This window comes from Plecotus auritus (assembly GCF_963455305.1).
Source record: "Plecotus auritus genome assembly, chromosome: 2".
NCBI lineage: Eukaryota > Metazoa > Chordata > Mammalia > Chiroptera > Vespertilionidae > Plecotus > Plecotus auritus.
This window is the reverse complement of record NC_137771.1, coordinates 175,532,663-175,547,650: the sequence shown is the minus strand read 5'-3', so window position 1 is coordinate 175,547,650 and position 14,988 is coordinate 175,532,663. Positions and strand designations below refer to the sequence as shown.

The 14,988-nt window shown below is 45.4% G+C and overlaps 1 protein-coding gene across 2 annotated transcripts in view; it reads right to left on the bottom strand.

Annotated features, from left to right (window-relative positions):
- Nucleotides 1-9,441: 9,441 nt before the first annotated feature.
- The window catches only part of TMEM44 (transmembrane protein 44), a 30,337-nt gene continuing 24,790 nt past the window's right edge, over nucleotides 9,442-14,988 (bottom strand). For both annotated transcript variants that reach the window (XM_080654854.1, XM_080654856.1), the window contains one exon: nucleotides 9,442-9,840. In XM_080654854.1, the coding sequence (XP_080510980.1) occupies nucleotides 9,730-9,840 (111 nt within the window). In that variant the 3' untranslated portion in view covers nucleotides 9,442-9,729. The remainder of the gene's footprint in view (nucleotides 9,841-14,988) is intronic.

Here is a 14,988-nt window from a genome sequence, read left to right as displayed (position 1 = left end):
CTTCACTATCTTATCGGGTGAGAACTGTTTTTATTCCCATTTTACAGGTGAGGAGAGTGAGGCCCAGGGAGGATACATAGTGGACTGCTCATCATCCATTCTCTCCCTCTGGGAATGGAGGCTAGACTCATACCACTTAATCCCATCACAGCTTCTTCAGTTTTTGGAACTTCAAAGCCTTTAGGGTTCTCAGAAAACTGAAGCTAGATGGGAATCTTCACTAGAGGATGCTGGGCTTCCTTCATAAAACGTGTGCAGTCTTTAGTGAGGAACTGAAAACCCAACAATGGTGTGACACTAATTTGTGAAAGCAGATCATACCGATTTGGGGAGCCCGGTCTGAATCAGAATACATGAAGGGTGAGGCCAGGAAATCTGAATGAGAACAAAACCAAAAACAAACCACTGCAATTCTGGCATGCAGCCAAGGTTGAGAATTGCTGCCTTTATTTCACAGTGATAGTTTACAATCCCCAATGAGCAGGCAGAGGTGTTTCCAGAAACTGTTTCTAGTTTTCAAATCCTCGCGCTTAAAGAGAAGCTGCACGTGGGAGCTGACTAGAGGGAGGTCCTGGGTGAGGACTAGGGCAGAGCCCAGGACCCACTCTATGCTCGTTGTTCATAGCCTCTCCTTGCCTTCTCTCCTTGGAAAATCATGATCTGTTCTTCAAAGACAGGCTGACACATCTCCTTGTCAGTGAACACTTCTCCTGTCTGGCCTCCCCTCCTGCAGGTTGACCCCAGCCAAAGAACTGCCCCCTTGAGAGCCCACAGCACGAACTTCCCTGAGAGCACTGCTCACCTCATCCCTTCTCTGTGTTCCCCCCACATCAGGCAAGACAAACTGGCAGGACTGGGTGTTATTTACACACACCCCTGGCCCAGCAGGGTGTCTGGGACATAGTAACCACTCAGAAAGTGCTAGAAGAATGAGCATCAGGGGGGGAAAAAGGGGGTGGAGAGTAAAGGTGTAGAGAAAGGGAAGACAAAAAGGGCAAAGGGGTACCCATGAACAGAGATGGCTCATGAAATCTGACTTAGTGATAACCCCTGAGCACGTGTGACCTTTGCTCTGATCTGTGGGACAGCCAGTCCAGGCATTCACCTGGTCACCTGGAGCTGTGGGCAGAGGACTGAGAGAGAGGTGAGAACATGTATGTTTTTGCCAAGAATCATTTCTTATCTCTGTTGATGCTTCAAACAATCCTATGAAATAAGTAGGGTAGGTGTTAATAATCTCACTTTAGAGCTCAGAAAAACTAAGGCTCACACAGCTAATAAGTATGTCCAAGGTTACATGGCTAGTAAGCAGAGAATGAGTTAATCCAAACTCATTGCTAGACAAAAATAGTTCAGATTCTTAAGGTTGGAGGAGCCCTGGCGTATTTCTGATCCAATTCTCTGGTCGATGAGGCGTCTTCCCTAAAACGTCTTAGAGGAGAGGTGATGGAGTAATTCTAGCATTAGAAAACTCCCAGCAGCCACTGCAGCTTGGATGGGCAAAAGGAAAGTTCTCCCTTGCCTCTGGAATACATACCCACTAGCTCAGTCCTCTCCTCCTGAAGACCAATCAAAGGTGTTGTTCCTTGTCCACTCTGCTCTGCTCTACTGCCCCTGCAAGGCCAAGGCCACCATCCTGGGCTGCCTGGAGGTTCACTTCCCCTCCCTTGCTGCACCCCACAGAGGCCTTTGGTGCACACTCAGCTAGGACACTGACTCACTCTGGACAGCTGGGCGAGTCACCACGTGCCAGTGGGGATCTATTTCCCAGTTAAGGTCCAACAAAGGGGGAACATCCCCCGCCTCTCTGCTTGCTCAGGAGGAAGTGATGCATCAGCTCAAACTTACCTCGATCCTGCCTCCTCAGACGTTCAGAGGGCTCATTCATACAACTGCCTAATGAAAATGTACACAGAGCCCAAAAGACATCCCGGGGAATTGGACCTAAAACTAGGGGTGGCTACATAATGAATTGCTTCGTGTCTAGGAAGTAATGACAATAATTGATATCTCCATGGCCTTGAGGAGGTGAAAAGGCCCTTTCATAGTGTGTTTTCAGTGTTTGCAGCCCATCAATAAGGCAGGTAGGAGAGGAGTACACTTTATTTGAGTGAACAAGAATAACCGGATCAGTCTCACAGCTGGAGAGTGGTAGGATCAAGACTTGCCGCCAGGCCTTTTGGGTCGGAGGGCAATGACTTTGACCCATTTGTGGCAGACCAGAGCAAGCCCTCTAGAGACCTCCCAGATGCTGGCAGCGCCATGCACGCCAGCGCTTGGGCCTGAGCCCCATGCGAGGCTCCGCTGGGATTGGTGGCAGCACATCTGAGCCCGGCGTTTTATTGTGTACTATCTTATCTCAATAGGAAAAGGCAATTCAGGGGAAGAATTTCCTTGTCATGGTGCTCCAGGCTTTCTATTGTCCAGCTTTCTTAGCCTGGGTTCATCCCCTGGGTCTGACCATTACTCATATCCATAGAGGTACCTTATCAGGGTTGTCTAAGATATAGGTCCTATTTTTTTCTCAGTACCAGACAAACTGGAATCTGTCCACCCTTTGTGGCCTGACATAATCCCACAATTAGCGGAATCTGGCTCCACTAGGAAGCTGTTTAAAAAGCAGTCCCTCGTAATCCAGCTGTTTCCTTTGCAAAGCCCTGGGATTCCAGGTCTTCACTGGCAAGTGCGATGGGGAGCTGTCTCATGGTGGAGCTGACCGCGAGAGTCTTTACTCCTGTACTTTCTCCCCCAACATTTTTTAAAATATATTTTAATGATATTTTACAGAGAGGAAGGGAGAGGGATAGAGAGCTAGAAACATCCATGAGAGAGAAACATCAATCAGCTGCCTCTTGCACACCTCCCACTGGGGATGCGCCCGCAACCAAGGTACATGCCCCTGACCGGAATCGAACCCGGGACCCTTCAGTCCGCAGGCCGACGCTCTATCCACTGAGCCAAACCGGTTTCAGCGATCCCCCAACATTTTTCTCTGAAAAACTTCAAACCTACAGAAAAGTTGAAAGAATAATACAATGAGCATGACTATACTATTCACCTGGATTTACCACTTGTTTCCATATTGTCACATTTGCTTTATCTCTTTCTCTCCATATACACATATACCTGAAAAATGTGGGGGGCCAGAACAAGTCACCCCAAGATATGCCTCTGTGTTATGCAGATTGTTTTGAGCTAAAGGCAACTTTAGTCATAGGCTCAAGAGAAATTCTACCCCCACCCTCACCCCTACCCCCCAAACTACCTAGAAGAATTTGAATTATAGACCTTGACCATGAGATTATCAGAGATAACTTCTTTTGACCCATCTATGGGCTGGGAAAATATTTATTTACTAAGTGTCTGTTCTTATTACCCTGCAGTGGTCCCTTGAAGCTCCCAAGGCACCTTACCTCATCCCTAGCTCAAGATGTCTTATACCCATGTTTCCTTTTTATCTCTGAACCTCTCCTCATGTGGGGTCTGACTCTCATGTATGTGGGTTCCCATACATATGTATGTATTAAATTTGGTTATTTTCTCTTGCTAATCTGTCTCATGTCTATTTGATTATTAGACCAGACAGAAGAACCTTGAGGGTAGAGGAAGTTTGTTCCTTTCCCACAAATATATATCCCCTCCCCCACCCAGCCATCTCTCTATATAAAACCCTGATATGCAAATAGACCAAGACCAAACAGCAGAACAACCAAACAACCAGTTGCTATGACATGTGCTGACCACCAGGGGGCATGTATGGAACATGGCAGGGGTCAGCTGCAGCGGGATGGTGGAGCAGGTGAGCAGGGCACCAGACCAAGGTGGAGCACTGGTTGCTGTCATCGGGAAAAGTCTCTGGTGGTTACTGAAAATTCTTTGCTCTCACGTGCCACGGTCCCACCTGGCACTCATACCTGCTGCCAGCTCCCGCCTCGCCCGCCCCGCTCGCACCCACTGATGGCGCTGGAGCTGGAGCCACTGCTCACACCTGCTGCCGGCACCCAGTGCTGGCCCTGATCTCTTGGCACCGTCAGCTGGTGTTAGCAGTGGCTGCCAGCCCTGATCGCCCCTCAGGGCTTCTCCAGCTTCCCCTGCTCCTGAGGGGTGATAGGCTGGCAGCCACCACTCACACCCACTGCTGGCGACCGCCCTCTGGAGCCATCAGTGCATGGGAATGGTGGCAGGAGCCGGGATGCTGGCAGCCAGGGGACTGAGGGCTGTGGTGGGAGGGGTCGGGCAGGGGCGAGGAGGATGGGCCGAGACCTGCCCCTTTGCCCACCGCAGCCTGTCGGCCCACAGTTCCTTTCAAAGTGCACGAATTCGTGCCCTGCGCCCCTATTTTAAAAATAAGTTGCCAAATCATAAGTTGTCTCCTCAATAGTTTGGCTTTATATCCAGGAATAGAATATTCTCCTATACAACCATATACTATTATCACTCTCAAGAAATGAAACCACCACTCTCAGACTCCACCCAGCTCCCCTGGTGCTGCCTGGGGCCAGAAAAGGTGTTTATCAATCCATTTCTTTCTTTTGTTTTTAAAAAAACTTTTTAATTGATGACTTTTTTTTTTAGAGGGAGGAAGAGAGAGAGAAACATCAATTTGTTGTTCCACTTATTTATGCATTCATTGGTTGATTCTTTTATGTGTCCTGACTGGGGATTGAAACTATAACCTTGGCATATCGGGATGACGCTCTAACCAACTGAGCTACCTGGCACGGCTCTGTTTCTTGAGTAAACTTAAACTTGATTCGTCCTGCAAGCTTTAGACCATCCCGGGGCTGGGATCCTCCATTTAGATTATTTGTGCCCTAGTGTCCTGTGCCTTCCACCAGGTAGCGTTCTAATGGATTAGAAATTCAAACTAAAGCAGCTCAAATTAAGGTAAGCTATTTTGAGAAAATATTCAAGGTGAAAATGGAAGGGGACTTTGAATTATGAATAACTGCTTAATTTAGCAAGTGGAAGGTGGACTTTGTGTGTAGTTGTAAATTTTTATTCGCTACTCTTGCCCTAGTAGACATATTTGAACAACTCATTGCTGGAAGACTTTACGTAGTTTATCCTTGGTTCCACAAAATTTAAATGGGAAAAGATATCCAAAGAAATAGTTGTTTACTCAGAAAGGAAAATAGCGTGGGGCATGCTGTTCACTGGTAGTCTTAGTGGTTTTGTTTTTTATAACGTAAATATTAATTTGTTTTGTATAACGTAAATATTAATTTGTTTTGTATAACGTAAATATTTGTTCCAAGTTCAAATGTTTTTGCTATTTGTATTTTAAAAGTTGAGAGCGAGAGCAGTATGTGAATTTGAAAACCAGCGCAAAACACTGTTGTACGTTAAGTGCTCAAATTAACATAGAGGGCTGTTGGGGCAATGATATAGCAGTTCTCCCGGGCCCCGCCCAGGCAGGAATCTCCGCTCGGCAGCGCCCCCGGCGGCGGCCTGCGGGACTCGCGCGACTCGGCGGCGGAGTGCGCACGCGCGGAGCCGCGCATTTCCCGGAAGTCTGCGAGGGAGGTTTGAATGGACCGCAGGACGCTGGAGTTTGGCATCTTCTCTGAGAAAGAAGAGGTAGGCAGCAGGAGCCAGGATTCAGTTCTGAAGGTGCCTAGAGTGGGGGCCACCCCCTCGCAGCTTGAGGAGATCACTTACTGCCCCGTCTTACAGTCGTGGGTGAGCCCAATGGAGGCCGAAGAGGGGGGCAGGCGCACCCCGCTGCAACCACAGCTGCAGGCCCTGAGGACCTGGGAGAGAAGTGCTGGGCCCAGTGGCGGCTGGTGGAAACCTTCCAACGGAAACGGGAGGGTATGCTGAGTTCTCCAAGCGATAGGTTAACTTGAAGGTATTTAAGTTAACGCGCTGTTGAGTGAAGTGCCCGGGCCCAAAAGACGCTGTCTTGGATGCCTGGAGCCTTGTTTGGCTTTCAGAGTTAGTAAAGAAAAAGCAAATCAGATGTTCTATAGATCATTTGATTTAGCGCCATTGCTTGGAACATTATCTCTATGAATCTACCTTTCATCAAATGATTACCCTTGGCATAATACAGGATGGACGTGTAAACTTCTTCGGGAGATCTTCATCAACATTACACCAAATCTTTGGTTCCTTCAAGGCACAGGCTCCTTTGCCAAAGCATAGACCTGAACAGGGACCGGGGGAGACTATATAAATAGAAGTGTTATGAAATTAGTCTTGAAACACTGCCAAAACATGTGGTGTGTTTTTTTTCCCCTTTAATGATTAGAGCTTCTTTTTCTCGAACTGTGGAAAATATTTTCAATGTAAGAGAAATTATATTAGGAAAGTGCATGAAGTGACCAGAACCCCCAAGTTTAGAAACAAGGTGTTAGAGTTTGTGGTTTTCAGTACTGAAAGGAATCTACAAAATTTGTAAATGTCAAATGCTGTGGTTTCTTCCTGGTATTGCAAAGACTGGGTTCTTGAGAGTTTATAAAGATGTCAGTTTTTTGTGGGAAACAAAAATTCACTAGCATATTCATAAAAGGGGGGAAAGGAAAGAAATCTGGCCTTTCATTTTACGGTTGAGGAAACTGTGACCCAGAAAGGGAAAGGACTTGTCAAGGATCACACTGAATCGGACTTAGGAGCTGGAGCCCAGTCATGCTCCTTGGCACAGTGCCTCTCCTTACTCTGGGAATTCATACCCCATTGTAAGACACATGATGCGAGTGCGGCATCAGATGATGTTCATAAATCTAGTCATCATAATGAAGTACTGGCAGGAGACAAGAGAATTGGTTCTTCAGGATCTAGAAAGGATACTAAGAAAACCTAGTGATCCAAGCTTTCCCTTATGGTACAAATTTCTTTGGGAGATAAAATGGGTGAAATCTTTATTCAGGGTATGGGTAATCACTTATTGTCAAGGGGATTCAAATCACTGAAGTCCTTTCCAACCTGATTGGTTACTAACTGCCTTTCAGGGCATATGTGGCCAGGAAGTATAGTGAGGAAGGAAATATCCTGCTTCGGTGTCTAGTTTGAGTCAGGTATTGTGTTATGCATTTCATAGCTGTTAATTCACTCAGTCTTCACCACAAGCTTTCCATATAGGTATTATACTCAGTCTGCCTCAGGAGTTCACCAAGGTTAGGTAACAGGCTCCAAGCCATGCAGATAATAGGCGGCACAACTAACACTATTACATCGTCTCATTTCCAGATGAGTGGGCAGAAGAGGATAACATGTTTGTTCCCCATGCTCTCCCCAGTGTGGGTAACCTCTTGCACTGCTCAGTGAGTCTTCAGAGCAAGTACCTCCATTATCCTCCTGGCCTAACAGCTAGGGGTGCAGCTGCAGTGGAGACAGGGACATTCCTACTAGGAGAAAGGCATTTTGTTTGGCACCTTGTTACAGAAGCTCCAGAGTTGCAGAGCTTTGCATAGCAGGCAGATTCTCATTGAACAATGAGGCCAAACCACTCCCCACATTCCCAGTTTAATAGTTCACCCTGGAAGAAGAGACACAGCATTCAGCTTGGAGACAAGCTTGGACCATGACGATAGGAACTGGTTTGTGAAGGAAGACGCTGGGACGAAGGGATCTAGGGAGTCAACAAACCTGAATCTCAAGTAGTTTGTGCTGCTGAAAGTCAGCAATATAATTTTTTAAAACAATTTTTTAAAGCAGTTTTAAATTCCCAGCAAAATTGAATGAAACGTATAGTGAGATGTTCCTCTACATAGCAAGATTCTTTGATGTTCTTGGGCGAAAGGACATTTCCATCAGGATCCAACCGATTCCTGGTGCCTCAGGGAGCATGAGCCAGCATCCCCTTGAGAGAGGGGCTATGTGCTGAAGGCAAACTTCAGAGATGTCATCCTATCCCCATGTCTCTGTCTTTCTAAAGATGAACCCTTCTCCTGTCCTGCTGTTACTACTCGGATTAAATGCATTACCCATGTTCATACTTTGTCCATAACTGTACATTTCTGCATCCTAAAAAGTTGTGGCCGTGGAGATGAAAAACTCACCCATCAGCTGTGGCCTACCTGAGGGAGCCTGGCTGGTGTGGCTCAGTGGTTGAGCATTGACCCGTGTATCTTCCTACTCTGGTATCTCCCATGGCTACCAGTTAGCCACAGAATTCCCCAGCCTTCACAGTCTGGTTGCTTGCCGGCCTCTTTACCCATTCCCTGTAGCCCACACTGCATCACCCATTCTGGACACATCAGATTCCTCCTTCCTTGACTAGATTCCACCCTTCCCTGCTTCCAGTCCTCTGTTAGGTTTCATCTTTTGGAAATCCAACCCCCCTCCCGACCCCCCCCCCCCCCATACACACACCACCAATTCAAATCTTCATCTTCCCTCAAAGTACAGCTTCAGTGGTGTAAGATGACAATGCAAAACTGACTTTAGCAAACTCCACTACAAGACAACCAGGGACCAAAGCAGTTGGATAGAGGGGGTAAATTGGGTGGATTTACATTCATTTCTAGCTCAGAGGGGGGTTAGGATCTCTGCAGAGATCTGTGGGATCAACCTGCTTTTCTGAGGTGCAGCTTCTTCCTGCTGCCAGTACTTGCACTACCCCTAGGAGAAACTGGGCAACAATAGCTGAGTCACACAGGCTGCCAGGGGCCAGCTAAAGGCAGAGCTGGGTTTCTCGGCACATCACCCACTTCCCCTTGTGGCAGACTTCTGCGGTTGTGCTGGGATTCAGACCTGTCTCTGTGCTCCACAGTGAGATACTTCAATTCATTCGTGATTTATTCACTCCAGTGTTCCTCTCACCTTGGTCCCAATCCCTCGATTCTTCCCCTCACCCATGATCACAATATCAAAACAATCCTAAAATGGGACTGCTGCATTTGAATTTAACACCTCCTGTCATGCTTCTTACCCTCTGCATGCTTTCAGTTACCTCCTGAAGCAGTCCCCATCACCTGCAAACCCTGCCCCAGCACGCACTTTGTCATGTTGCAGCAAGCCCTGGTACCTAGAGCAATTTATTTGCTTGCCCTCACAAACACTTGGTTGGCCAAGCAGCCCTATCTTTAACCTCCAGCAAAAAACTCAAGTGGGTAACCAGAAAGCAGGAGCCAGGTCCCTGTGATTGAATCCAGCATGTGGGCCCACCCCTCTCATCTAGGCTTAGTCAAGTCTTGCAGAATGGGCTCTACTGAGATCCAAACACATTAGCTGTTTGTTAGATGAACTCATTCCTGGAACCTGGCAGATATGCAAAGTCTGGTTGATTCAAAGGGAACCTGCTGGTGTGGCTCAGTGGTTGAGCATCGACCCGTGTACCAAAAGGTCCCTGGTTCGAATCCCGGTCAGGGCACATGCCCAGTTGCGGGCTCGATCCCCGGTGGGGAGCATGCAGGAGACAGCCGACCAATGTTTCTCATCGATGTTTTCATCTCTCTCCCTTCTCTAAAAAATCAATAAAAACATGTCAGAAAGGGAAAGGGAAAAGAGGATGAAGATTTATATTTCACAAGAGTGCTCTGTGAACAAATTTTCAGAACAAACTCTGGGCATGTCAAGTCTGTGCATAGGACCCAAAGTCTTAGCTCCATTCCAAGCCATGGCAGAGACCAGCCAAGGGCAGTGGCAGCTCCTGGTTCCACACTTTCTTGGGCAGACCCAGCAGAAGCTTAAACTCCTGCCATGGGTGTCATTGCTAGTTGATCTCTGCTCAGTTCCTGACAGCTGACTTTGGGGTCTAAGATGCTGATGTGGCTCCAAAAGGTATTACTCATCAGAAGTCAAGTCCACTGGCCTCATAGGACACCTTTGCATCTGGGATCTAAGCATCTTCACGTTGTCTTTATTCCCTTCAAGGTTTATATCTTCAGGGTCGCACTGTGGAGAAAAGACACAAAAGGTTCCTTGGTGGAACAGACTCTTCTTAGTTCCTACAGTCCCCCAACAACAGCTCCAATCCTGGTTCTTATGGCCCAGTTATACACAAGGACAAACAGGTAGTAGGGTCAGTAACCAGGCCTGTGTTTCCAGGACCTACCAGGACAAGCATAATTTTAAATAAAGGAATTAATGGACAGCCACCCTGAACAGACCAGCCCCACCCTCCTTTTCCCTGTGGTCATCAAGTCCTTCTTTAGTGAGACTAAGTAATATTCTCTTTTGTTGTTGTTGTTGTTGTTAATCCTCACCCAAGAGTATTTTTCCATTGAGAGAGTGGAAGGGAGGGGGAAAGACAGAAAGAGAGAAAACCTCATGTGAGGGAGACATATCGATTGGTTGCCTCCCACACTTGCCCCGACCAGGACTGAGGATGAAGCCTACAACTGAGGTATGTGCCCTTGACCAGAATTGAACCCAGGACCCTTCAGTCTGAGGGCTGATGTTCTATGCACTGAGCCAAACTGGTTAGGCCTGAGTCATATTCTCTTTATCCTAAGAATGCCCACATCCACGCCTAATTCATTCCTGGAAAAGACCAAGCTAACACAACCCATTCTTTCTGGTCCAGGTGAGTACTTCCTGTTCCAGGAACTCTAACCTGACTGCTTATGCCCATTGAGCTCTCACCCCCTTCTCTGTGAGTACTGCCAGCACCACTCATTTGCAGCAGAGCATGGACAGCCCTGCCCTCTCTCTGGGCATCTCCCTTGTCCTCAGGTAGATGAGCTCCTTAAGAGCAGGGCACTGGCTGTCCTTCCTCCCCACCCATGGTATTTCCTCTAAACTGGAGATCAGTAGACTTGTCAAAAACAAACACTTGAAATCTAACTCATAGTCACAAGCCATGAATATTTCATTGCTGTCAGACCAGTATGGAAAATTGCAATTTGCAGGGGTAGGAAAGGTTAAAAAAGAGGTGGGCACACAGAACTGGTGAAGCTATTTACAGTCTTCCTATTGCTCTGATATGATGGATGAGAGAGGGAACTTTGCATGTGGACCAAGAGAAGGGAACCCTTAGTGTTTGCAGCCACGAAGGCAAGTGGGGGGATGGGCTTAAGTCTTCCTTTTGCCACAAACATGCTTTCTCTTCTCCCGGCCTTGGTTTCTCCAGATGTAAGTTGGGATATTGGATCAGTAACTAGGTAATATAATCTCTTTTCTTTCTGAGTTTCTATGGCTGATGATTCTGAGTCATAGGTCATATTTGATCTCATCATCAAAACACCCAGAAAGTAACAAGCAAAGGCCAAGTAGGCTGTATCAGCCTGGGCCAGATTATCTATTTGGGCAAGAAAATACAGTCAGGAATGGACATGCACTCCAAGAAAAATGCTCCACCAGATATTCAAATTTGAGTTGAATCCATCCGTCTAGTTCCTGGAAATCTGGGATAAGGTTTTCAAGGTTCCCTGAGCCAGATAGTGTCCACGCTATACCAGATATAAAACACATATTATGGCTTTGTTTTAGAAAGAAAGAAAAAAAAAACTGATTTAATGAGTGAATTATGAGTTCTACTACTTGATGATTAAAAACAGGATCATGTTAAAAAGACCACCTCATCCCCATTAACCGTGCAGGCCAGGGACTAAGCTGATTTGGTTGGTACAGATCAGCCCCCTGTACCTGTTTGGGGCTGTGCCAGCCACTCCCAGTGCTTACTTTTCATTCACTTGTGGCTGCAGATTTGAGGGGACATGTCTAAGCAAATTCCTTTCTGACTTTATCAAAGATCCCACATAAAAGAGCTTCCCAGCCCCTCAGCCTCTGGGGTCTAGTTGCCCCATAATGGAGTCGGAGCCTGTTTCCTGAGGATGTACAGTGTGCCTTTTGATGAATTCTGTTTTCCAGCTGAGGCTCACGTTCTAGATGACAGTTCCGAGTGTCCTCACCTGAAGGGCCCAGGGTGCTCAGTACAAAGGCTGACGCTTGGTAACCCACCATAGGCCCTCTCTCTGGGTTGAGAGCTAAGGTTTGGCCCTGATGTTTCAGAACCACTGCTCCAATTCTTGCTACACCTGACCAATCCAGCTTCCGGCAGACAGAGACAGCCTGCCACTTGGATCAAGTGAACTCTTTGAAGTGGGTTAGGCCGTCAAAAACATTTTAAATCTCTTCTGATTCCCCAGAATAATGTATTTTAATACTTCATTTTAAGGAATAAAAACATTGCTGGAATCCAGACATAAAGAGAATTTGAGCAAAAGATGGCCTACTGTCTTATCAGAAACAATCCTGGGAGACAACAGGCACAGGTAGTTGTCAAAAAACATGCTCATTCATCCCTTGGAGGCAGGGTGGCATGGAGACAGCAGCCAGCTGATCAAGGTCCCGGATGACAATGTTTATCTCAACTGCTGCAGCCACTCCCAGCACCACTACCATTAGCAACCTGGGGTTATTCTGCTTGTTCATACACCTCTTTTCCAAGCCACATTTCTTCCTCGGGTTACACATCTTTGAGTCGCTATTAGATGGTTTGGACAAAGCGGAAAGAACTCTGAACTGAGAGAACCCGGAAAATCCCCTGATCCTATAAGACTCGCCTCTCATTTTCACATTCTTTTTTCCCCCTAAAGGAATATGGCATGGTCCCAGCCATGCAAGGAGGGGTGGGGGTGAGGGTGGGGTGGGGAGGGGTGCCTAACAAAAACAGGAACTGAAGTCAAGCCACAGGAAGTCCTTCCTGGAATAGAGAGAGAGCATAACTGTCCATACCTGCTTCAAGCTTAGGGCCTCCCAATACTTGTGCTGCAGAATAAAAAGAGACGTAGAATAGTCTTTGATGGATTCCACCCCCGTTACAGAGCACAGCAGACCTTGGCACCTGTCCCGACTGCTCAGCGAGCCAGGAGGCAGGCCCTCAGATGCTCTGAGGGCAAAGGGAGAGCTGACTTCAGCAAGCAGGAAGGCAGCAGCTACTAGCAGCTACAACTGAGTTAAATGATCAATAGGATAATTGTGATAATTATGAAGGGCTGCAGGTCCTCGGAAAAATCATAACCCATATAGATGTTTAAATTACTATTATTAGAAATTATTATTACCAGGTGTAATAATGATAATAAATCTTCCATTTATTAACCACATGATGGAGATGAGTCAACTCAAAACCACAAAACTAAGAAAGAGAGATGCAAATAAAATCCCCACCTTGAAAATATGGGATATTTGCTACCAGCCAAGATTCATTTTTAATCAGCCTTTACTGCACGGTTGGTTCCACCCCAAGCCTCAAATATGTCTGAGTCAGTTGAAGGGCGGCTTCTCAGCCTGCTCTTGTCCTCTGGCATGGCATGCAGTGCCTGGGAGACATGTTCTGACAGAGCTATGAATCTACAAATGTCAGTTATATTGATCTGTGAATGTCCATTAAGTGGAACAGCTGCCAATCTGAGCAGTCCACAGAATTTGGCATTATTGTCACATTAAAACCAAGTTCCACTGTTCAATTATTTTACATTTCCATTTTAAGCAACTTTTTAATTATAAGACTTTTTAGTTTTACACTAAAGAATAACCTCATAAACACCTATGGACACATCCTGTCTTATTTGCTCTAGCTCCTCAATTTTTTTATTGGCTGAAGTATTTTAAAGTAACTAATTTCATCTGTAAATACTTCAATATGTATCTCATTGATAAGGACATTTAAAGAAATTCTAAGCACAGTATCATTATTATACCTAACAAAATTAGTAATAATTCCATAGCATTCATATTTTAATGACATCCTGATGGGGGTTATAAACAGAAAAAAAAATTAATTGGAGAAGACACAAAATTACTAAAAATGATGGTTACACACACACTGCAAAAGACAGAAATGTTGATGACAACATAGGGGTTCAAAAAGTTAAATAACATTTACAAATAAATACAGATATTCATGCAAAATATAAATGATAATCTACCCCCTGGCAATGGGCAAGGAGACACCTGATTGGTGGTGTTGCTCTTAAATCAATCAGGGGCAAAGCAGATGTACAGTCCTTAGTTCATCCTAGCTTGATGCCTGTGTCGGTGGCCAGAGCTGTTTCATGCCTGAGGCACATAAAATGATAAAAAAAAAAAATGATAATCTATGGTTACCGTAGTGAGTGAGTGTTTTGTTTGTTTAAAAAATTACTAAATGCAATGTGATATGCTGGATTGTATCCTGGAACAGAATAAGAATATGGATGGAAAACTAGTGAAATCTAAATAAAACCTGTAGTATAGTTAATAGTAATGTACTGGTGTCAATTTCTTAGTTTTGATAAATGTAGCATGGTTTTTTGTAAGATGTTAACATTAGAGGAAACTGGGCAAAATATACAGGGACTCTCTGTACTACCTCTGCAACTTTTCTGTAAATGTAAAATTATTCCAAAATAAAAGTTTACTTAAAGCCGAGCAAATAAACAAGCAAACAAATAAAGGAGCTTAAGAGTCCCCCCAACTGGGTTGAAATGAAACCTTTACACTTATTTCCAAATCTTCAGCATCACAGGCAATCTAAAACTTAAGAACAGCGCCCTCTAGTGGAGATAGTAGCATGATTTCTTTTAAAATTTAAAACGATGATAATGTGCCTGAATACAATTAACCCAAATCTTTGCAACCGAGGTCTCTCCCTGAGCCCCCAAAATAAAAATAAATAACATTTTATAGTCGTTCCCACGTTTCAAGAGCAAAATATGTTCATTTTTGTATAGGATTTTTTTCCCAAAAAAACAACAACAAACTAAAGATCACCCATAGTTCTATTTTTACAAGAGTCTGTATGAAGGTATTTAATAGCCCGTAGATATACACACACACTCCAAATTGTGCAAATGGCTGTTCTACCTTAAAATGTAATTAATATCTCCACATATCCTTAAAGAGGACCATCACGTTTGTGAACCACAGCTTATATAGTACTTCAATTCACCCCTTTTCTAAAAAACACACTTTGTCATGCTTCTGAAACCAAGAGGCATGCTGTAGCCCTTGTCCACAGAACATGTGGTAACTTTTCCTTTGTTCCTGAAGACTGAGGTATGTCTTAGTCATTGGAAAATGGTCAATTTCCAGGCTTACATTTTAGACTATGGGAGC